This window comes from Triturus cristatus, chromosome 7 (assembly GCF_964204655.1).
Source record: "Triturus cristatus chromosome 7, aTriCri1.1, whole genome shotgun sequence".
NCBI lineage: Eukaryota > Metazoa > Chordata > Amphibia > Caudata > Salamandridae > Triturus > Triturus cristatus.
Window position 1 is genome coordinate 1,347,499,815 of NC_140590.1, and position 25,705 is coordinate 1,347,525,519.

Genomic DNA, 25,705 nt, shown 5'->3' on the forward strand with positions numbered 1-25,705 from the left:
TGGGCAAATCCGGGGCATCCAGGGGGCACTCAGAGGACTTGTGCGATCCGCCGGGAGACCCCTTCGGGAGGGTGTAGCGGTCCATGATGTTGGCCTGATGTGCGGCGCCACGCCGGGTTGACTTAGCCTTTAACCGATCCCCATCCTGCTTCGTGGCCATCGTCGCGGGTCTCACACCCGCACCCGCCACGCAGTGGAGAGCAAGCAATCAAGGCCACGAGCTCCGGGGGGCCACCCCAGGACGGCAGAGCGGGCCGCAGCAGGCAGGCAGGCAGGGTCTCCCAGCGAGGCCACCCCAACACAAAGAGCGCCGTGATCCCACTTGCGAAAACGGCAAGGGGGCGCGAAAGTGAAAGTGAAAGTGTGGGGTACGCGACTCGCCAGGCCCAGCCCGCCGTTGTTGTTCACTTTGCCACTGGGTCGCCCCCAAACGCGAATCCGGGGTCAGGAGAGAAGTAGGCCGCAAATTTCAATCGGTGCTCACTCCGGTACCCGAGGTCCGATTCAAAAACGGGAAACGGGTACCACCTCGGCTCAGGCTCACCGACACAGTCCCCTCAACCGATGCAGGATGAAGACAGGATAAACGTAGGAGGTTGCGGAGGTCCTCGGGAGCCTCGCACCTACGCGGCCATCTTGGTTGCGCGCTAGGCTCCTCCCCCCCCAACGCCATTTTTAACCGGGAGACTAGGTAAGACTGGTATAAAAAGGCCTCCCAGGGCTGAAGAGAGGGACAAATGACGTTCCGTTAACTCGATTTCCTTTGAGATCTCTACAACTGCGCGAAACAGAAAGCCATCCAAAGTAGTCCCATTTCTTCCCACAGGCCCAGATCTCTGTACTTTTGTCTCCCTATTTAGCAAGATTGCGGCGGAGTTGTGTGCAAAACAGGAAATATCAAGCCAAGCTCAGACTTACCATGCAAACCAGCGGCGCATTAGAATAGGACCAAAGGGGGTGGTCCTGCTCTGCCTCTTCCTGGCACATAGGGGCCCTCTCTTGGCTTGGTCTTTGCCAGGGCCACACCTGGGCGTGACCCTTGCGCGTCCCGAGCTGCAGGACACCTCGCTGGTTAAATGGCTCTCTGACGCCTACAGTCTTCGATGTGACCCTCCTCCGGGCCAGGGCACCTGGGAGATGAAGTCTCTCTCCCACCTCGGCTCTGGGTGCTGGAAAAGTGTGTGTAGTATCACTTAATGAAAATGTAAACAAGAGCTTGATATTTAATTGTTCTTCTCCTCTTCTTGTTAACCTATCCAGACCAAAAAAGAAAATTAGAGGATGAGGAAGAATAATATTTGTCTCTGTGTGTTTAACAAAATCATGATTTTCTTATGGCAAGGCACGGGGCCAGAGTTATGCATGTTCAAAGACTTGCCATAACATTTTTCACAGAATTTCCAGCTGGTTTACAATAAAATCTCTTGAACGTAGACTTTCCAACCAATCAGCACACTTCAGAATATCACTCAAACTTCTTCCAAACATTACAGCTTTGCAGTCCTTCGCTTCTTGCACCAAGTACGCACCAAACCTCTCTACATTAACTCTAGCCTTCTTTATAACTTAAACTATTTTGCTAAATTTTGACCTGAAACCACCTTGTGAGGTAGCCTAAATGATGTTAGCAGTTGTGATTTTACTGCTGCTTTTAGTCTCTTCTTCTATTCCTTCAGGCATCTTACCACGTAATTCCTGATGCTCCTCCAAGTAAGAAGATAAAAAAGTATTTTAGAGATTGTCTTTGTCCTTCTCCCAACAGAAAAACATGTCCTCTGACCAAAAACACCTTGAGGAAACTCTTAAAGCTCTCTCATTGGATAGCATCCAAAACAAGACTAAACACAAAAGCGTTGCCAACTTCAACAGCAACTCAATAATGATTGTATTCACATGGGGTACTTTGTTACTGTGACCTGATATTGGTCGTCTGGCTAAACTACGTAGGATGAAAGTTAATTGACAGATATGCAGAGTTGTAGATCTGGCGATGATTTTGATGAAAAGGAGGGTTGACAAGGGCTGCAAAGCAGCCGCAGCCCCCAGCCTTGTAGCATGGTTAAGTGATGTGTGGAGATGAATTAGAGCTGAGGTTACTGCGATGGTGACAATACAGAGAACAACGCGGCACAGCTACGCCCCATGGAGATTGTGATGCAATTCTTATTAAGCTGGAGGTTAAGTCTGAATAAAGACCTCTTTGATGTACTGGTGTTCAGAAGTTATTTAAATGAAATGAGTATCTCCCCTTAGACCAACTTGTTGTAGTTTTGTTATGCTTGTACCTATACAGAATAAGACTAGGGGCATATGTTCCACTTGACGCCCCACTAGACTCTACTCTCTGTTATTTCTCTCTTTTATTTCTATATAGGCACTGGTAGGAGCTACATTGATTATAGACTAGCTGTCACCTTTTTCCAAAGTATTATGATTTGTTGGTCGGTTCTGATTGTTTCTTTTTTCTTGTCTGCTTTACTTTTTCATGAAAATTCTGGGTGTGCTCATGGCCACTTGATGCTAAGTGAAATACAAGGCATGATGTGCTGTCCTATGTCTGTAATTCAACCAAGGTGAATATAATTAGCACTTTGCATTCAGTTGTAATCATGATAACTTATAAAATGTAAAGTGAAAATATGATAAAGAGCTAATAATTAAAAAAATTCAGTGACAATGGATGTTATGTCAGCGTATGATTTCCTTCCCAAATTCGAAGCATCTGTAACACCCTGTATATATCCCATGGCAAACAATACTTAACCTCTGGAGTAAGCTCAAGCCTCACACTCCTCAACAACTTCTTCACTCGAGCATTCCGATTAATCGGAATGCCACCCACAAAAACACTACCTGCCAAAATAGCTGGTCTATATAAATTAACCGTATTATTAGAGACACACCCAAGAAAATTTCTGCCAAACAATTCATTGCATAGGTTATAGAAGTTTGTAATAGATCCAAACCCCCCTCTCAGTACACCAATGATTTCATATAATAAATCCAATTGGCCGCACACTGCTCGTCTTACCAGCAAGTTGCCCCAAGGAACTATGGTCGATGTAGTGGCGACGGCGAGTACGCCAGTGCCACAGTTTTGAAAGCAAGTAAGTGTCGCATTAGCCATCCCTGGACACGTGTTTCGAGGTAGTTGCCTCTCGTCAGCAGGGAGTAGGTGAGTGTAAGGGGGTGCCGCGTAGACTGCCAATAACGTATTAACAGGTAAAGTACCTCTCATGGCGCGCAGGTGCTGGTCCAGGGCTTGTCAGCGCAAATGGCTCAATGGAGCCTTTATATAACAAATCCAATTGGCCGCACACTGCTCGTCTTACCAGCAAGTTGCCCCAAGGAACTATGGTTGATGTAGTGGCGACGGCGAGTACGCCTGTGCCACAGTGTTGAAAGCAAGTAAGTGTCGCATTAGCCATCCCTGGACACGTGTTTCGAGGTAGTTGCCTCTCGTCAGCAGGAAGTAGGTGAGTGTAAGGGGGTGCCGCGTAGACTGCCAATAACGTATTAACAGGTAAAGTACCTCTCATGGCGCGCAGCCTTTCTGTTTGTTCATACTCTGATTGCTGCAGAGTTTGTGTTTTCACTTTATTGTTTTGTCTAAAATTCTTAATATATTAAAAGTATTCTAGTCCGGCTGACAACGCAATATAAATGTCATTGCATTTCTATATTTATTGTTTCTCTCCTAATCTTCTCATATCTGTGGTCAGACAAAAATGCCCTTCTGCCAGGGACCTCACCAACTTGCATCGCTGTTCAAACATTGTCAATTTTCAACATGAGCCAACCCCTCACGGAATCCTTGGCCAGACTCTTTATTGCGAAAACCAGGCCAGCAATTCCAGATAACTTATGTGCATCTTCCTTTCTGTCTCTAATACCCTCCCTTGCAACCTTTTCACATCGCATTCTCCAGCCTTCAAGATTAGCATTCAACTCTATTACCAGTTCTGCAATCTCAAACTGTTGTAGAGCCGTTGACCTCAGCCACAACATTATTGGCCACCTGACCTTTGTAAAGCACTAAGGAGCTGTGGTCAGGCAGAACAGAAGGCCTCTGAGCCACCTCCTCCACCTGAATCTGTGATAATCCTGTCACACAGCACTGCCAAATACGTGTCCTTCCGATCTAAGCGAGCCAGTCTAGCTACTTTGCATAACAAATCTCGCAGTAGGTCGATATCTTCTGTCTTTATTTGATGATATTCCACCCAGTAGGTAAGCTCTTTCAATTTTATGACGGTTCTCATGCACTTTTCTTTCTTTTCCCCTGAAAATATAGTTGCTCGCAAAACCCTCTGAACCATTCTGGAACAACTCTGTAACTCCTTTTTGAAAGAGACCTTGAACTTCCTGATCCACCATTGCCATTTTTTCCACACCAAACTTTATTTCTCTTGGTATTTTCTCTTGCTGAGTATTTTCCACAAATGTTTTCTGTGCCCTTGAAATGTATCCAATTCCCAAACATGAAAGTTATTTTAACAAACATACCTGATAAGCCTCTTGATCTCCTCTCTACTCTTGTACCTCTAGCACGTGATATTTGTCTTTGGGGAAAAGGGCTGTGTACTGAAGGATCTAAATCCTCTCATAAAGGATAAGCGAGTAATGCCCTATCCTCGTTCGGGGAATCAAATCAACATTCTCCTGACCCCACCCAAAAAAAAAACATTTTCCACTTTCTTTATATCTCTCTGTACCTTTGACTCGAGTTGAAAGTACCAACGTACTTAGCTGTGTCCTTTACAAAGGGCTCTCCAAATAAAAGACCCTTACAGGAAACACCACCTGCCTTAGTTGACAACTTAGGGCATATTTTCATTAGAACTCTCTTTCTACGTTCCATACCAATAGAGATGTTAGCATTTCCTAATAGACAAACTGGTCTCTGGATCCATTGTCTTAACTTCCTTGCTTCCAAAGAACCATCATTAAAATGAGCACATTCAGTCATGTCAAAAGTTTTGTAAGACACCTGTATACATCCAGTAACCTGTCCTGACAACCTTTAAGACCTTTGTTCAAACCAATTCTTGGGTTACAGCCTAACTTATTCAAACCACTAGCATGTTGGGGTCTAAAACTGGTTTCACAGCCCCTTTACTTGATAGCGAAGACTTTGGGCATTCTGAATTCAAACAGATATGCACCTCTGTAGTCATTTCTCACCTAATTCAGCGCTCAATGTATAGACAGCATGAACTGCTGGGAACCTCTGTGGAGAAATGTGATGCTGAATGAGTCAAGGATCAAAAAATATTCTCCTAAAGGATCCACAAGACCTTTGTCATCCCATATAGAGGACGCATTATCCATCGTCCGTCTTTTATGCTGTCTTTCCTGCTCTGAATCTAAGTCCATAACTGAAAAAAAGGTAATCTCATTGTCTCCACTGCAAGCAGATACATCACATATTACTGAAGTGTGACCTTGTTTGTCTCCACTTTGCCTCTCAACACACGCCCCTTTTTGGGCTTCTGTCTCCTCATGAGACATAAGACCTTCGTGTTCCTTCTTGTGCTGAAATAGAGGCAACACATTTCTTTACCTCCTTTCTCGCTGGACCCACAAGTAATTCACCCATTCTTTTGCTTAACTGCTCAGCCATAACCAAAAAGGCTTTCTTAACATGTCTGAATCTTTTCCTGCAGACTTTTTCATCCTCCCCATCCGACATTTTAATCAGAATTATCAGACAATATACGCAAACCCCAAAACACTCTTGAACTCCAGTATAACTCCACGGATTGTTGATATTTTTCACTAACATTAACAAAACTGCACTCTTTCCTGGCCAGATCTAAAATGCTTTTCTGACAAAAGCTAAATAAATACTATCTCGTGCTCTGAATTCCCTCAAAAGGCTCATCCATTCTGTCACTCAAGAAACTCCTAACAAGCATTTACAATGCAATAGGTCTTGCAATGACATTGTTTTGATCTACTAGCAATGAAAATGTTAGTTTTTTTTCTTTTACCTTTGTGAAGCATTAATCAAATGGTGTAATTGAAAATGGCAATAGCTCACTTTGTTGTAATTGCGAAATCTATTGCATTGCATCTGTACTATAGTACATTCTCTCTCGAAACTTCATATTTTTTTTACAACAGAGCCGTGACAAACGATCCAGTCCGGATCCAGTTCCAAAGAAGGTCAATCTAAGGTAGATGCGGCTGAGATGCAGTCACAGACAGATAAGGTACAGGCCATATAGATAACTTTAGTACCAGTACAAAAAACCTGTGCAGTACTGGCATCAGCGCAAGCTTCACAGACAAGCACAAACACACACTCAAGTAGAGCTGACCCCTTGAAGACAACACGCAGCCAAGACTGCTTTCTGATTACATGTGCTGCTCACATTTGAACGCCGAGCCCCTCCCTGACGTGACACTCCAGGAGGCATGTTTCAAACCGGATCACTTTGAGACAGTGGTGATGGAACGAGTTCCAGAGTGGATCAGTGTTGCATCCCCCAAGTCATGGGGATTGTGAAAAATCCAAGGTCACACAAAGAGCAAATGAGCCACCACGCCGATCCAGCAGGAGAGTGAGCGGTAGACATGTGTTATGTGGCTGGTGGTGCATTTTGGAGCGCACTGTCACAAATGTATTAATAAAGCATGTTGTGGTATGTATCGCACTGTCTTTTACAGACATCACATTTTCCATTGACAGGGCCACTACATTTGAAAAGACATGCAGTTTCACTGGTGCACAAATGACACTGTGTGGAAATCGGGCAGGCAGGCAGAAAGACTTGGAGACAGGCTAGCAGGGAACGATGCAAACGGACAAGTTGATAAGCAAAATGTTATGGTGAACACCTTTTGAACACTGAAAACATGCGATAATACGCAAGCATGCTGCAAAGAACACTGCTATTTTTTGCGGAATTGACCACGTGCAACTGACTTCCAACACCCCCCTGGCTACAGTAACTTCTAAGTTGAGAGAGAGAGATGTTGACTATAAGGACCTGGGCTTGGTGAGCGTCGCTCCACATGTACAGAGAATCCTCGTGCTGCCTGGCCTGGGAGGGCTCCGCGAACCACAGGAGGGCCGCGCAGAGAAAGAGGGTGCAGGAATGGGGGTCTTGGGCGTGTTTGCTTCTGGGGTTGGTAGAAGGGTTATTATAGGATTTGCAAATCGTGAAAAGCGGGGCTCAACGGCATGGATGGGTCTGAGGAGGGCTGGTGTGGGGAAGAGCACTTTTTTGATTTGGTGGTTTGAGGACGGACACGGAAGTAAGTGCCTGTTGGTTGCTGAGTCGACCAGGGGAGGGGTTCTAGGTAAACACACTGTTTGTGGCTTTAGCACTGAAGCTGAAAAGACATCTGCTTCCAATGAGCATCCCATGGTTTTCACGGTGTTGCTGGCAGTTCTCTGCCTTACACATTCCTTGGGGTCTAAAGTCTGTGTTTTTGTTGGGGGGAGGGGAGCGGTGCCCCTCCACAGAGGGGGTTTTGTTTCTGCCCAAGCTCTCTCGTTTCTCCAGCTTTCCTTTTCTGTTTACGTTTTAGCCTGAAAGCGGGGTGCTGCGACACCCAAACTTATAATAATTTAACTCCAAGCCGTCAACCTTGTAGCCCACGCTGCTTGATTAAGCATGAACATTGGAGCGCTTTACATGGTGCTCATGTAAAGCGCCCCAATATCATTGGGTCGAGTTTGCGCTATATAAAACTGCACACACAAAAAACATTACAACACTTTAAATGTTCTGTGAGTGAGATTGTGTCTGACTGAGCTGAGCCTTTTACCCAACTGATAGTTACCCCAGATCCATGTTTGTAGTCCCCTTAGGCATTCCTCTACCCCCTCCCCCCACACATACACACAACATCCCGTTTCCAAGTTGCAGGGCAGCCGGACACTGGCAATAACCTTTATCTGAAGCACTTAACATGGCCCACTTGAGACCGCTCTTCTCAGAAATGCCCCCAACATGGCGTTTTGAGATTAGTGAAGTAATTTGTATCAGTTGTGTTGGTGTGTGTTTTTTTTCATAGGGGTGGGTGGCTGGGGTGGGAGTGCGGAAGGCTTAATCGGGGCAGGATAAATCGGCGATAACGCGAGGTACTGCACGGTTTGTGTGAACGCGTTTATCGGTGTGTATTCTGTCCGTGGAGATGAGACTTGCTGGCAGAAAACGGGTCTCTCTTTTCCAAAGCGCGCTTTTCTGTCCAGGCTGCGGGGTGGGTTTCTGCCTACATGGAACGCCACACTCAGCAATAATAAAAGAAGCTCTCCAAACAGTGCTTCTTTGTTACCACCCTGTCTCCTTTTGGGACGGCCCATTCGGACTGGATCCTTTGCTTCTCGGCTTGTTTAGATAATACGCCTACTTTAGATAAGAAATTGCTTCATGACCGCCATGAAGCAAATGATCCAGTCCGGATGGGCTGTCCCAAAAGGCTAAAGGGCGGTAACAAAGAAGCCTCATTTTCAATGGGAGGCCACCATTTACCATAAACGATGACGCCATCCAATGAAAATGAGGGGCGGGGCTTCAAGCCCCCTTCTGAAATCTCCTCTCTCACAATATGTCTCGCAGAGGGAGCAGCGCATGTGCGCTGCAACGCTAGGCGAGACCTAAAAACTCCCAAGCATAGCGTAATACCTTCACCTTTCCTCACATCACTCTTCCCCAATCCACCAAAATGGACACCCGATGCATGAATAAGCAAGCATGTACAGTGTACCGGTCAAAGGAAAACATGTGCCTGCAGTCACTATGCTGGTCACCATGTGCGACTCAGCCTCGTGCACTAAATACCGCCTCCTCTGTCCTATAAAATGACCGCCCAATGCACACACTAAAGCTCATGCAGCGCCCGAATAAGGCCAAACCACAAAAATCACAGCCTACAGAGTTCGTGCTGACACGACTCAACTAGCGCATGAGTTTACCTTGCTCCTTCGCAACCGTTCCTTATGGAAAACCGTTGACCTGGTAAGCCTCCGCCAAATACTCACGATGGCACCGATGCCATAAAATCTGATTCAAAGCGCATCCTATCCCAAAGCACATGGTCTCACACAACCAAACACACTAATCCTTTCACACACAAAAAAAGCTGCTGATAATCTTATGTCCCACTTGATACATGAAGTAACATATAAAGTACTTTTAAAATCATGAGAACATACTAACCCATCTCTTTACTCGCCCCAACCCATCTCTTTATGGAATTCCCTTGGAAAGAGTTAAGGTGTTTGATTATTTGGGTGTAACTTTGTCCGAACACTTTGAATGGGGACCACAGATGACAAAGGCAAGGCTCAGGCTTACACAGACGGTGGGTGGGATTATGAAATTACATAGCTCCTCTGCATTTAAACCGGCGGGCCCTGTGGTGGAAGTTTATAATGCACAAGCACGGGGTGCTTCTTTATATGGGGCAGAACTGTGGGGGCATCGCCCTTCTTCTGATCTGAGGTAGGTGGAAAATAGCTTCTTGCGGCAGGTCCTAGGCCTCCCTCGTAGTACTCCCCAGCTGCCTATTCGCATGGACTTGAGTATTAGGCCCATGGATGAGAAGATCGCCCTTAGACCCATCACATTTTGGCGTCGTCTATGGGCAACCCTGGAACTGTCCACCTTTAGGGTTGAACTTAAGGAGTTTTTAGCTCCCTGTACTCTTAAGAACATTTCCTGGTTAAACCATATAAGAGACTACGCATTTAAGTTAGGTATGCCAGATTTATGGAGGACACCTGACATAACATGCCCAATGACCCCCAGCGTGGCTGTAGTTGGATGTTATAGATCCCACAAACTAGCGGTTACCTAGGAAGGTTCTTCTCACGGTCGTTTGACTATGGAGTTCCTCCAAGCCAAAGACGTGTTCAAAAGAGAATCCTTTCTGGATACCATCGAACCCCCTTTAGCTAGGAAACATTAAGTTCAGTTTAGGATAGGGTCCCTCCCACTTAATTCTTTTACCAGTAAATGGGCTAAAGAAAGCAATAGTGAGTGCCCCGCTTGTAAATACAAGGAAGAGTCGATTACCCACATTTTCTTTTTTTGTCCGGCCTATCTCACGCCGCGCAAGCGTTGGCTAATCCAACTGTGCACGAACATCTGCTTTGTGCGTTGCGCGGAGGCACTGAGGGTCTTAAAATATGTAACTCACCCACCAATAGTGTTTGCTGTTTCACGCTTTTTAAACTCAATGTGGCTCATTAGGCGTCCCTTTTTAAAGTAGTTGATTCCAGGAGGAGAGAATTAGTATATTACGCACAGGACTGTTTTTTATCATTTATGCGTCCCCTCCGGGCTAGGTTATATCTATTCCTAACTTTGTAAAACATCTTCATTTTTATTGTATCCTTTATATGACAGTTAAAAATATGTGTGTGTGTGTGTGTGTGTGTGTGTGTGTGTGTGTGTGTGTGTGTGTGTGTGTGTGTGTGTGTGTGTGTGTGTGTGTGTGTGTGTGTGTGTGTGTGTGTGTGTGTGTGTGTGTGTGTGTGTGTGTGTGTGTGTGTGTGTGTGTGTGTGTGTGTGTGTGTGTGTGTGTGTGTGTGTGTGTGTGTGTGTGTGTGTGTGTGTGTGTGTGTGTGTGTGTGTGTGTGTGTGTGTGTGTGTGTGTGTGTGTGTGTGTGTGTGTGTGTGTGTGTGTGTGTGTGTGTGTGTGTGTGTGTGTGTGTGTGTGTGTGTACACACATATATATATATCACCGTTTATATGCCCGAGTTCCCTTTTTCTTCATTATGTGTATCTTTGTAAAACTATTGTGAATTCAACGAAAATGAACTCGGTAATGTTGAATGTACTATTGTAAATATTTTTTAAGCGTGTTAATGTTTTATTATCTTTTGTGGCCGAAATAAAGTTTTTGGAATGGAAACTAAATTAAGTGTTCCTTGATAACCCCAGTGTACCACCACTCTCAGAACAGGTATTAAATCACAGAATCCAATAATCACAGGTACATATCTGCCCAGGAGCAGTAACAAAAGAAGAAAGATATCTGCAGTTTTGTTGTTTTAAAGCAGGTTCTGGAATATTGGTTTATAATTAAATTGTACTGCACACCAAGTGAAGATGTGTTTTTCAAAAACTCTAGGTATGGCAAAGGTACTATTCGAATTGAACTTATCCTATCCAACAGCTCCTTCACTGAATCCAAACAAAAGTTAAATGTAAAGGGCTGGTGTTTTGCTCCTTCACCACTGCAAGTAAGGCTGATAATCTTATCTTATGTTTTAGGGCTGGGAGGCTCGGTTGCTGATGGAACGGTCCAAAGCTGTCAAATGCCCGGATATTGCCACTCAGCTGGCTGGCACCAAAAAGGTGCAGCAAGAACTGAGTAGAATAGGTGCTTTGGAGAGATTTCTTTCAAGCAGTCCTCAAGCTATAGCTCGGATGCGGTGCACATTTGCAGGCCTTTATTCTCTGGATGAAGTAAGTCAAACTTATCTGCTAAACATCGTAGCATGTATGAGAACGAGAGGAAAAACGTTCATAAAGTGTATTTAACAGATTTCTCAATCCCTGTATGTTGTTCAGCTTACACTGAGGTTTAGTGTAGAACTTAAGTTGTATATTGTTTAGGAGTGTAGGGAACAACACATAAAACACACTAGCCTATGTCGAATATTAGTAAATTCTAGACCAAAGAGGTAGAATGGTAATGGTACTAATGGAAAGCTCAACTTTAAGATCCAGTAGGAGGAGATATATCTTAATAATTTTTTTCATGGAGATAAGTAGATGAGCCCATGACTCACTAAAATTCTATGCAGTCGATTATTTAACTCTTATTTTTTCCACTATGGGATATTTTTAAATGTACAAAAACATTTTAATATCTTCAACTATATGGCAGAGCGGCTCCTTCATGAGAGCGGAGGAGCGTCGCCCCACAAAAGGAATGCACAGAGCAGCTGAAAAATAAAATGCTACTAAAGTTTCTTTATTGCCATTTTATTTTTCAGCAACCCGTCCTGAACAGAGTGTCAGGATGGGGCAGGGCAATTGCTGGTGAGTGGCGGCAGGGAGCTGTGCACTTATGTTTAAAGTGCTCATGTCCCTTTGGTGGACCGTATTACGATGGCCAGGCAGATGTGTGCATTTTAAACTTCTCTGGCATAGCTGACTTAGACAGCTTGGTTAGAGAAAGCACAGGCCTCCAGCGCTCTTAAGAGCGTTGATAAAGGCTGCCAAATATGGGGTAGAGCATGTCTACTGACGTTTCAGGGTCTGCCTTCAGTGCCTCTGCAGGAATGTTGTCAGGTCCTGCTGCCTTCCCATTTCTCAGGTGTTTGATGACCTGCTGTATTTCTTTCATGGTTGGTGTGCTGCAATCAATTGGAAAGTCCTTGTCAGCAGGCTGTATGTCTGGTAGAGACTGCAGCACAGGCTGGTTCAGCAGTTCTTCACAGTGCACCACCTATCCTTTGTAGGCCTTTGTTACTCATTATTCTCTCCCAACTTTTTCTTTAACAGCTGGTAAGTCTAAGAAGCACAAAAAGATGTTAAAATGTTCTTTGGTTTCCCCTAGTACATTCCATGCTTCTAGACCTTGCTTCCTCACTCTACCTGCGGAATCGGCAGACTGGTCCGATCCGCGCCTCCTTCCCTGGGACCGGGGTCACCTTGGCTTAACCTAGGGAGTTTTATGAAGCCAATGATTCCCTCTGGCGTGCCTTCGGGCTCCATGGAGCAGAGAGGTGCCCCAGCTGCGTTACCACCGGTGTGTCGACTGCATGACATCAGCTGGGCACTTTGGATCCATTCTTGGATTTGGACTGACGTTGACCTCTACTCCGGTTCCAGTTCCCAGCGCCACGAGGTGACTCGGAACCCACTCACCTGTCTGACTCTGAGACGGTGCTGCCTAACACCTGTGCTGTCTGGACCACGCCAATTGTCTGGTTCAGAAACTTTGCCTCTGTGGGCTACGTGGAACCCACCCACCTGTTTGACTCAGAGACTGTGCTGCCACAGCACCATTCAGCGTCAACAAAGGAGCAGTCCGGACAGCGCCAACCGTCTCATTTGTCCACGCTGACTCGGTCCTTTGACAGACCCAATAGACATAAACATTCCAACTTTGGAGGTGGTGATGATGACAGTGTCTATGGGTTTCTGGACCAAGCTGATAAACTGGCCCAATCCTGCCCTGTGGATAACTGGTTCGAGGAGCTGGGTGATTCCAGTAGACTGGACATGTTTACAGATTCTGGTGTGGTTTCTTCCCCAGGACCCGCCACAGAGAAACGCGCATCTTTCACCATAGTGGGGAAATGGGTAGCAGAGGTCTTCGACCTGCAGCTTTCCTCCCTTGAGGTCAAGACTATCATCCTGAGTGAGGTGCTTCATCTGGGGATAAGCTTTTCAGAGTCCCTATTACCCTTTAATCAATATCTCACGGACATTCTCCTTGCGGCCTGGCCCAAATCCTAGACAGGGGTGCCTGTGAACAGGATGATTGCCTGCCATCATTGCCACACACCTCAGGACTCAGCCTTCCTCTTCCAGCATCCCTTCCCAAGAGCCTGATGGTGCAGGCCTTAACTGCTAACGGCAACCCTAGTGCATTCTCTAGAAACTCCATCGTGCACTGAATTCAAGAGGCTGTATAATTTCAGGAAGAGGATTTTTTCTTCCACCAGCCTAGCATTGCAGTCAGTGAACACAGTATGCCTCTTGGGCTGGTACACCCACACCATGTGGGGCTTGGTTGCGCAGGTCGTGCCCATGGTCCCGGAGAAGTCCCGGGACATTTTGAACCAGGCGCTACTGGACATTCGGGAAGCAGCAAAGTTCACCATTCAGCGTAAACTGGACACCATCAATTCGCTGAGAAGGACCATTGCCTCCGTGCTGACACTCCGCCGTTATGCCTGGCTGAGATACACTGACTTTTCTGTGCTGTCCAGTCTTTTCTGAAGTACATGCTTTTTAATGAAGGCCGACAGCATTTGACCTCTAAAATGAGAGTTAGATCACTCTTATGTCGCTGGCTGTCTTTTTGGCTCCAAACCAACGGCATTCCACTTGTCGCCCCTTCTGTAGCTATGGTAGGGGTTCCTAGCTGAGCCAGTATGACCAACCTTACCCCCAAGGCCATCGGACGTCCCAGCACTTTCCCAGCTATGCACGTGGCTCCCAGAAAGGCTGTGGGACTGAAAGCAAGTAGACTGTCCAGCATTCCTCCAACCCCTGCTGCTGCAGCCCCCAAAGCCCTCTAGACTGCCATGAACGCAGCACAACTACTCTGTTGGTGGCAGGATCAGGTACCGCCTGCCCCATGACAAGTGAATACCTCGGACAAACGGGTGCTCCAAATCGTCCTATAGGGTTGTGCCCTCCTATTCCTGAAAACCCTACTGCTCTTGCCACTGTCCTCAGACTGACTCATGGAGGATCTCCTCTTCTTGCTACACCAGGAGGTGCAGGCTCTGCTGCTCAAAGGAGCCACTGAGAGGGTGCTAGCCCCAGAAGTATGGTGTAGTTCCTATTTCTGATACTTTCTCCTCCCTATACTAGATGTGTGTCCTCTTAGCGTCTTCTTATGAAAGTAGGATTCAAAATGCTCAGGACCAGGTCCCCACACCTTAAAGGTCGTAAATCTTTATTTCCCCACAAAGCTATGCCCCACATCCCCCAATGGAAGATGGAAAGCCCACTGGACACGATGAAAAAAAAACGTGGTGCCAGCCCATCCTGGCCTAAGAGAATGCACCGACCCCAAAAGGAGGCAATACAGTCTTTCAATTTCCTATGGGATAGAGGTGGATAGAAGTGATTATTCCCAATCTGCCACCCCGGAGAGGCAAAAACCCCACTAGATGCCAGGGATTTTATGTTTGGACTAAAGAAAGGGGTGTAGGCTCCCCAACCTGCTTGTTGGCTGTACCCCCCAACCCAAAAGGACTAAACCAGTCTTTCTGCCCCCCCAGGGGCAGAGAGAGAGTTTTCCCCCTATTTTCCCCCTGAGTGTTGGGCCTGTGAGACTCAATTCATGCACAACAACATAGTGAACATCCCGAAACAGGCCACACAGGTGCAGGATCCCCAGTGTCTTGTGGCAGATAAGGAAAGTGTTATACAATTTCCGTTAACCAATGCTATGTGCCTGAGGACTTTGCTGTGACTCCACGATGGCCACTTTTTGGTGCCGTTTGTAGTTCCCTAACCCTCCTGAGAAACAACATGATGTTCTCTCGAGATTTGAAAATCTCACAAGATTTGACAGCTATCTTGGGCGCAGATGCAATTTAAGCCGCACGTGTGCTTTAGGAAGCCACTTCTCATTCGAGAAACTCACCTGGCAGGATCCTCTCCCTCGCGGTCCAGAGCGCATCTCTAGTAGTCTTTCAACGGCATCTGTTAAGGAGAAAAAGAGAAAGATTGCAGGATATTCAAGGTGGTAACGCGCTTGCGGCGCTATGGAGCATAGACATTGATTAAGTAGACTTACCTCGGATATTTTGCACTCCTCAATGTGCTCGGTGTAAAAACCTAAAAAGCAAAAGAAAGACTCAAAAGAGAGTTTAAACTGGACTTGTGTGTAATATGCACAGGGTTATGAGTCCTTAATGTTTAGTCAGTCAAAATTGAACTTGTGAAAGTGAGAGTAATAATGTGAAACTGATTTTATTGTTTGTAGACAATTGAGTGTGAAGTAATAGTTTGCTATTCCACGCTTTGCACATCCCTGAGAAAATATTGACATTTGTGCTACAACCCTCGCTAACACCTGGGGCTGATTACTGACAATCTGCTGTGTTGAGGAAATCGACGGGGAATGAACAGCGCTGCCATCTCTTGACTGAGCCCATCCTTTGGCCAGCGGGTGGGGAGCCTGCTGGGAGGAGCACCAGCCTCCAGTGTTGCTGAGCTGTGGGCTCCGATCTGTGGCGGGCCGCCAGCACGGTGAAGTGTGCGGGTCGGCTTCTGGACCTGCGTTCTCCCCTCCTTGTGAAGCAGCCTGGAGGTGTCGCCCCACTGCCAGGAGCAGCAAAGAAAGAAAATAATAAAATGATAATAACGGAATGTTATTATCATTTTTTTTTCCTCCTGCTGCGGCAGTGCATGAGGGGTCGGGCGGAGCTGCAGGGAGGAGTGGTAAACACTCCTGTTGTGCGCAGTGACTATTTGGTCGGCTATCGTGGGCCCCCCAAAACATTCGTGCTCACTCCCCTGTTCTCCATGCAGGCTGCATTACAGCATGCATGGAGAACATGCCCACAACTACATCCCCTTACTGACAGCGCTCAGACCAATCACAACGCTCCATTGGAGAGTCGTGATTGGCTTAGGATCCTGACCTCACTCTTTCTGGCCATTCTCACACCACAAAAGACACACAATTGATGGACGGAATGCAGAACAAATCAAAACATTCACCCCCAGTCAAGAGATCTGGGTCAAATCCATCATTCTGTTGCTCACCATGCCACCCAAGTTTAGACCTGGCCATATGCAAATCAGTCTTGAACCTGTGCCTCATGGGAACAGTCCAGCCCGAACTGCCAAGCCAGGTCCTTCTTGGACCGGAAACAAGCATCCTAGAACCGGTTTCGGGGTTTCACCCCTCTTCAGCCAGGATAGCTTGACTCCAGTGGCGCAGTGAGCCCAGGACCCACGTCTGGGCATACCTGGCGCACTTAGGGCGAGAAAGCAAAAGACACACAATTGATGGACGGAATGCAGAGCAAATCAAAACATTCCCCCCCAGTCAAGATATCTGGGTCAAATCCATCATTCTTTTGCTCATCATGCCACCCCAGTTTAGACCTGGCCATATGCAAATCAGTCTTGACCCTGTGCCTCATGGGAACAGTCCAACCCGAACTGCCAAGCCAGGTCCTCCCTGGACCGGAAACAAGCATCCTAGGACTGGTTTCGTGGTTTCACCCCTCTTCATTCTGTCCATCAATTGTCCAGAAGGCCTATTGTACTGTTCTAAGTCCAGTCCTGAAATAGTTTGTGGGAAAATACCCAGGTATTTTAAAACCGGGTTGAATTTTGCAATTTTCCATTTCTGAAAAGAACTGCCAAGCGTGCCCCTCTCAAGACATAAGAACTAGGAATATGCAAAAGGCTCCCTTCTGCACCATGACGTTGAAATGAAAGCCATCTTAGATTACAGCATTCACTTGACTTCAGGATGCTTAGCTATGTCCACAAATCGAATTACCATTACCAGCCATACAAAAGGCAAAAGCAGCAGATCCTTATCAGTCCATATTCTACCTGGTACATCATTAGCACCGATAGCCTGAGACTGAGACAATGGTAGGTAGGCAACAGCATACACCAGTGAATTGTTTCAACCAAACACTTGTGGCAAAAGTTATTCAAAAACATCTGAGATGCCGCCCTTGTCCCACAATGCTGGGCAGCTTTGCAGTGGCATGACCGTGGGCAGCTTCTGTGACATGTGAGCAGCCCGCATAAGAGTATCTTTGACTGCGCACAAACCAATCAGAGTACCAGAGAGGAAGCTGCCAGGTGAACACTGGCCAGTCAAGGAAAGACTGACTCACAATAGTTAAACCATGCTGTAACAATCCACCTGATTGGCCACAAGCCTGCAGTCTGCCAGAAATCTACACAAGTGGAAAACACACTGTGAACATTAGCATGATGCATGCTGAGAGTGACGATGGGATTGACGGGGACAGACATCAGGATCAGGTATTGTAAGGGTATTAAAAGTGAGCAATGCAATGCAGACAGCAATAACAAGGGGTAGAGGGTGTGTTACTGAAAGTGTTGGGGGAATGTAATGAGGTGAGGTCATGGAGTGGCTATTTCTTGAATGTAACCTTCCATTCAAGGACGGCCCATCTAAGCAAAAATCCTTGAACACTTCATGTGGACCAGTAGTTGACGTGGATTGGCCCAAAGCCAAAATGTCTGTATACTTCTTGTATCTATGATTATATATTGCATTTGTAACACGAGGTCCCCTTTATAGCTAAAGCTGTCTGTAGGTAAAACCTAAAATATACAGGCAATATTTTCCTTAAAACTCTGTTTTAATAAAGCTTGCGTAAAACCATCAAAACATCGGTGGAAAATAAAATATATATGAATCAATGTTATTGACTTTGTATAGGAGAAAAAAATTAAAAGGAAATCGTTTCTGTAGACAAATGCTCTTATGTACAAGAGAAACTGCATTGCCTCTTTGTCAGTTAATGATCACAATAGAACTAGAATGCAGAGCAGTCTATCCATCAATGCATAGTTAGGATCTCTTTAAGTAGGATCCTTTAACTGATGGCTTTACCGGGGCACAAATATTATTCTACCCTACTTCATTCGACCTTGTATATTTAGTCATGAGATTCTTTTCTGTCAGATAGGTGCCGGAATTTAAACCCATTTTCACTCACTCTCATAGTTGAGATTCTGTTTTTCAGACACAGATGTCTGAGTAAGACACCATGGATTCCTTAATTATGGAATCCTGTGGGCTTTTAGTTTGGATAGGTTTGCTGTGAAAAAAACAATTTCACTCCATGGAAACAAGATGTTCAAGGCATGTGTGCTGTAGATACACATGCTTTGCATACTCCTGCCATCTTGTGTTGGGTCCGGATGTTTGCAAGTTGTTTTTCTTCAAAGAAGTCTTTCATAGTAACGAGGTAAGGTGACTCCTCCTTTCGGTGATAGTGCGCATGGTCAGCGACTGCATTGTTAGATTGTTTTTCCCGCCATCCGGTTTGGATGTGTATTGCTGCACTCCGGTTCGAAACTGTTCTTCGGGTTCCCCTTGACATGCAATCCTCTCTACCCTCGACTGTATTGTTTCAGTACGTGTTTCTCACTTCTCCGTGTATCGTTTAGACATCAGAATCGTCTTTCGATCTGAAAGCTTCGTAGACGGCCTTCGAGGCCTAAATGCGCCGAGTCAGCTCTCCGTCGATGGATCGGACTCTGTTTAAATTCTGACAAGTGATTTACAAAAAGCGGCCTAGACTCTCGCTATCGCTCCTATCAAACTGTAGGGTATATTACAAATTAGTGGTGCTCAAATCAAGGGAAAACAGCCTCCAAAGTCCCCATTAGTGGATATAATCCACGCACTTCTATACCAAATAGATCAGCACTCACTATTAATTGTTTTACCAAATATTGTCTTTTCTAGTCAGAACAGAATTAATCAATTGCAACTTTGACTTTTGTAGTAATTTGCATTCATATTTCATAAATTCATTCAAAGTAGTTTAGGCTTGTCCTGTGTTGAAAAATTCCTTATTGAAACTATGCAAGATATTCACACCAATGTAGCCGTCTAAATTCTGTCCTCTGTATCACACGAAGTATCCGCGCACTGACTCACACAAAGTGGGCACCTTGTGCTTGTCTCCCGAGCACAAAGAAGAAACCTGCAACGCTTGCAGATCGTACCGATCAAAGAAGACTCTTCGCGATCGTCGGGCTTGATGTCAAGAAATACAGCATCAAAGCATCCAAGATACGCCTGACATCTTCGGGGAAGATTCCGGCCAAAAAGACCTCGAGGCATCAGTGGCAGAGGAGGAGGAAGCCTGCTCCGAACAAGACTCTGGCTCGGAACTTGAGATAGACCTCAACGCCGAAGAACTGCCGCAGCGACATGGTGACGTGAGTACCGAAGATCCCTTGCCCCAACAAACCGTTTCAAGAAAACACAAGGCTTCGACACCACCTCTGCCTCCTGGCCAAGGTCGGCACCGAGATGACATTTCCGATGCCCTGCCTCCAAGCCCGGCACCAAAACAACCAGTCCAGCCTTCCGGCTTTGTACCAAGTCGTCAAAAGTCCTCCTCGGATCCGAAACCCTCCGGTTCCAACCGCAAGTCTGGCTTGGAGCCGAAATCCTCCATGCCGAAACCCAAGCAACCTTTATTTATTTTATTTATTTATACCATTTCTATAGTGCTCTATCACCTAACAGGCATCCTGGCGCTGGACATATCAGTGTCTAGTCAGGGAAACGCAAACTTCACCGCACTCAAGCACTCGGGAAGAGTCATGTTTTTAGACTCTTCCTGAAAGGGAGAAGATCCTCCATTTGTTTCAGCTCCCAAGGAAGCTTATTCCATAATCTTGCAGCCGAGGTGCTGAATGCCCTACCTCCAAATGTTAATCTTTTAAATCTTGGCTCCTTCACCTGTCTCGCAGACACAGAGCGAAGGCTCCTACCCAGAACATACCAAGCAAATTTCTTTCTCATCAGCTTCGGCCCAATGCTGTGCAGAGCCTTGAACACCACGCAAAGGGATTTAAACTGGACTCTGTGATGTATCGGAAGCCAGTGCAGCTCTTTCAGTGCCATGGCAGTAGATGAACATCTTGCTTTCCCCAAGGATAGTTTTGCTGCTATTGCTTGGATCCTTTGGAGTCTTTCCATTAGATATCTAGGAGATTCCAGCAGTAGAGCAGTGCAGTAATCAAGTCTGCTTACAATAGTACATTGTACTATCAGTGCTCTAGCATGTGCAGGTAACAGTGGAAGGATTTTTCGAAGGGTTCTAATGATTGTAAAGCAGCTCCCCACGGTTTTGTTAACCTGTGATTCGAGCGTCAGCTTATTGTTAAACATCACACTCAGGTTTCGAACCTTCTCAACTGGTACCAGTGGACTGGCTGTCGCTAGTGGCCAGAAGTTGGGGGGGAAGCACCACCGGAGCCTTTCCCACTGGGCAGTAGAGAATCTCGTTTTTTTCCAAATTAAATTGTAGTGAATTCTTCCTCAGCCACTGAGCAGTGTCTCGAAGGCAGTCATGAAACACGGCCAGAGGAGTAGACTGCTCTCCCTCTAAAGAGAGAATCAATTGGGTGTCATCTGCGTAATTAACGATATTAATATTATATGATCTTATAATAGCCATTAAAGGTTTCATATAAATATTAAATAAAATTGGGCTGAGCCCTGAGGAACACCATGCAGCATCTCAGAAAAATCCGACTGATAGGGGGGAAAAAGCCACTGCCTGTCTCCTGTTTACAAGAAATGACCGAAACCAGCACAAGGCTGTATCTGCAATCCCCACCTCTTTAAGTCTATCCAGCAGAATGGCGTGGTTAACCGTATCGAATGCGGCAGACAAGTCAAGCAGGATTAATATCACCGCTTGACCTCTGTCTGCACGCATACGAAGCTCATCCAGCACCATTACTAGCGCAGTCTCTGTACCGTGAGCTGGCCGAAACCCTAACTGCACATCCTCTAGGATTCCATTGGTTTCCAGATGTTTCGATAGAGTTCTACTAACCAGACGTTCAGCAATTTTTGCCGGGTACGGTAGCATAGAGATCGGCCTATAGTTCTTTGGGCAGTCGGGATCCAGTGTTGCCTTTTTTAGAAGGGGGGGTCACCACCGCCTGTTTCCACCCCGTTGGAACTGTTCCACTGGAGAGAGATTGATTGCAGATAAGGCGAAGAGAAGGGAACAATTCTGCTCCCAGCTCTATTGGGCAGGGGGTCTAAAGGAGATCCTGTGGAAATACTCAGGGCCACCTTAACAAATTCTTCTTCCGTTGGTAACTCAAAATCAGTCAAGGTGTGCTAGATCTCTATCTCTTCATCTCCTACCTTTGTGCCGTCATTTAGATTTCCGTCGGCAGGATCCTTGTGCTCTATGCCTTCAACCTCCTCCTGTAACCTCTCCCCTTCAAAGCCCTCGATGATGGTTTTAATTTTATCATTAAAGAACCTTGCCAGACTGTCACAAAGACCCTGAGTCGGGGGCGTCTTATTTTTAGCACAGTCCGGACTCGTCAGAGTATTTAGAATTTTAAAAATGCATTTGGAACCATTCGGAGCTTTCAGGATAGTATTTGCAAAATACTCAGATTTAGCAATAATTATTTCTTTCTTATATCTAGTAATTATAGTTTTCCAGGCAGATTTATCATTTTCTTCATAGGCCCTTCTCCATTTCCTCTGCCTTTTTACCTTCGTAGTCTAAACCTTCCGGGCCAAAAGGTCAGCCTCCGTCGGCACCGAAGACACCAGCACCGAAAACTTTGGCGCCGAAACACAAAGAGACCCCTTCGGATCCGAAAGTGGACAGTATTCCATTAACACTTGATCCGAAGCAAAATAATCTATATATTAACCCCAAGACTGTCCATATTCACATAAAACACCTCAGAAATGCAAGCTTCAGGAAAATGATGCTTTTTGCAAGATTGCCACTAAAGAAAATATCTGTAGCTACAAGTCCTTTTCATTTACCATCACCTGCACCTCCGTCTCCTTAGAATCCTTTGCAGAGTACACCTCAGGATTCCCCACAATCTCATCATGACGGTGACAATGCAGATGATGGGGGGATGAATAGCCCAATAGATCTATGGACAGAATACACAATTGATCCTCCAGGTGATACTGATCCAGATCTATACCAAGCCAAACCATCTCCTCCAGACGACAATGCCTCACACCGAGAACTCATTGCCGGGGCTGCACATTACCATGGGGTAGAACTCCACAAAGAATCACTAGAAAAGTTTTTGTTTGAGACTTTAGCATCCACACACAGGTCATCACAAACACTTCCCATGCTTAAGGGACGCTGATGAGATTTTAAAAGATACAGTCAGAGCACGCATCGTAACTCCTAGAGTGGACAAAAAATATAAGGCCTCTCCTACAGACCCTATCTTTATCAAGGGACAGTTACCATTAGATTCCCTAGTGGTATCAAATGCTCGTAAGTGAGCAAATTCTCAGACATCAGGAGATGCTCCTCTGCCAGATAAAGATTCCAAATTAATTGACGCTTCTGGCAAGCGCATAGTTGCTCTGGCTGCAAATCAATGGCGCATTGCAAATAAGCAAGGCCTTTTAGCCAGGTATGACAGGGCACACTGGGACAAAATGGAGCAATTGCTCCAATATCTTTCAGATGAGCATAAGGCTAAGGCACATGACTTAGTAAATTAAGGTAAGCTCATTTCTAATTCCTCTATACGATGTGCTCTAGATGCTGCAGACACCGTAGCTAGAGAAGTTAACACCAGTATCCTGCTCTGGAGACACGCTTGGTTAAGGACTTCAGGGTTTAAACCTGAGGTCCAACAATCAATCCTTAACACACCCTTTGATAAAGAACACCTATTAGGTCCTAGCGTTGACCAGGCGTTAGAAAAGATGAAAAAGTACACTGAAGTAGCTAAATCTATGGGAGCACTTCAGACTAGATCCAATCATCACTTCTTTTACAGAGGAGGGTAAAAAAAAAACATCCCCAGGTCAAAATACCTCAACCTAAAAAGGTAACAACCAGTCCTCTCCCACCAGAGGATTTTTTCGAGGAGGTTATAGAGGCAACAAAATCAAGGGTAGGGGTAAGTGCAACACAACCCGTATTTCTCCTTCCCTCAACAAACAACGACTTGCCCACGCTTCCCTCCTATTACACCACACCTGTCGGGGGAAGACTTCAACAATTTCTCCCCATTTGGCAGTCTATAACATCAGACAAGTGGGTGCTTGGAATTATCCAACATGGTTTTTGCCAATGAGCTTTCCAGCAATCCCACAAACATTCCACCTCGATCTCACAAGTTATCTACAGAACACATACACTTGCTAAAACAAGAGGTCCAGTCCCTCTTACTAAAAGGGGCAATAGAGCCGGTTCCAATACAGTACCAGCGCTCAGGGGTTTACTCTCTGTACTTTCTCATCCCCAAAAAGAACGGTCCCTAAGGCCTATTCTAGATCTCAAAGAGCTAAACCGTTACATACTGTCAGAACGTTTTCACATGGTGACACTTCAACAGGTACTCCCACTTTTATAAAGAGCAGATTTTATGTCTACTCTAGATTTAAAAGACGCATATTTTTATGTTCCAATTCATCCGGCTCATCGCAAATACCTGAGATTTGTGATTGCAGGTAAGCATTACCAGTTCAAGGTACTTCCCTTCGGAGGGACTAGAGCACCCAGAGTTGTTACCAAATGCCTGGCAGTAGTCGCTGCTCATCTCAGAAGACAACAAATTCATGTCTTCCCTTATCTAGACGACTGGCTCATCAAAGCTAGCACTCACCAGAACTATCTACAGCACACACAGATCACAATAGATCTACTTCATCAACTAAGCTTTACCATCAATGACCAAAACTCTCACCTGCTTCCTTCACAGATGCAATCTCATTTAGGAGCCAATCTAGACACAGTCAAAGCTCTAGCCTCTCCCAATATAGCCAGAATACACAATATTCAGAATACCATTCTACAGCTTCAACCCAACCAAGCATTACCAGCCATGGTGTTCATGCAACTGCTGGGAATGATGCGTCTTGCATCACAATTGTACCCCATGCAAGGCTTCACATGGGCACCCTACAAAAGTGCTTTGCACGTCAGTGGACTCAATCACGGGGTCTATTAACTGATCTAGTCTTGGTAGACGGCCGTACCCATTGCTCTCTGCAGTGGTGGAACCCACAAAATGTATCAGTAGGCCGGCATTTCATCAACCCTGTTTCACAGATTGTGCTCACAGCAGATTCATCTCTAACAGGTTGGGGGGCTCATCTCAAAGATTACACAATGCAAAGCATGTGGAGCAACACACACAAGACTCTCCACATCAACTATCTAGAGCTTTTAGCTGTTTTTCTAGCACTGAAAGCTTTTAAAACTCACCTCATAGCCAAAACTGACCTAGTACGAACGGACAACATGACAGCAATGTATTACGTGCAGAGGCAAGGAGGGACACATTCTCTACAACTGTCAACACTCGCTCAAGCCATTTGGATTTGGGTGATCCATAACAAGATTTATCTTCTGGCAGAACATCTCCCAGGAGAAAACAATCAAATTGCCGATCTCCTCAACAGAAGAAGGCAACAAATTCACGAGTGGGAACCTCACCACCAAGTTCTCCTTCCTTACTTTCAACAATGGGGATTTCCACAAATAGATTTGTTCGCCACAGCCAACAACGCAAAATGCCCAAACATCGGCTCCAGGTTCCCACACCCGCTCTTAAAGGGCAATGCCCTATGGATGAACTGGTAAGGTACATTTGCCTACGCTTTTCAGCCTCTCCCATTCATTCAGTGGGTGGTTCGGAAACTTAGGCAAACATCCCTCGCACTAATTCTGGTAGCTTCCACATGGGCTTGTCAACCATGGTACACCACCCTGTTGGAGCACTCACTAGTTCCATATCAAAAACTGCACCTTACCTCCAGTCTCCTCACCCAGAACCATGGAGAAGTCAGACATCCAAATCCCAAAGAACTGAATTTAGCGATCTGGCTCCTGAAGTCATAGAGTTTAGTTATTTAAATTTACCACCAGACTCAATGAATATTCTGAAAGAAGCAAGAAGGCCTACCACCAGAGCTTGCCATGCAACAAAATTGAAAAAAATTGTTGTATATTGCAAAAACAACAACATCGATCCTTTAGATGCTTCTATACAAAACGTTATTTGTTACATTTACAACAAACAGGACTGGCTTACACGTGTATTAGTTTGCACCTTGCAGCAGTAGCTGTGTACTTACAGAATAGGCAACATCTGTCACTATTCAGAGTTCCAGTAATCAAGGCCTTCATGGAAGGCTTAAAAAGGGTAATACCACCAAGGATTCCTCCTGTACAAGTGTGGAATCTCAACATTGTTCTTACAAGGCTCATGAGTCCACCTTTTAAACCATTGCACAAGTGCCCTTTACAATTCCTCTCATGGAAGGTTACTT

General features: G+C 45.6%; 1 protein-coding gene across 5 annotated transcripts in view; it reads left to right on the plus strand.

The window, feature by feature from the left end:
* GSS (glutathione synthetase) overlaps positions 1-25,705 on the plus strand; it is a 651,892-nt gene that overhangs the window by 451,274 nt on the left and 174,913 nt on the right. For all 5 annotated transcript variants that reach the window (XM_085619008.1, XM_085619005.1, XM_085619007.1 and 2 more), the window contains one exon: positions 11,236-11,430. In XM_085619008.1, the coding sequence (XP_085475134.1) occupies positions 11,236-11,430 (195 nt within the window). The remainder of the gene's footprint in view (positions 1-11,235; positions 11,431-25,705) is intronic.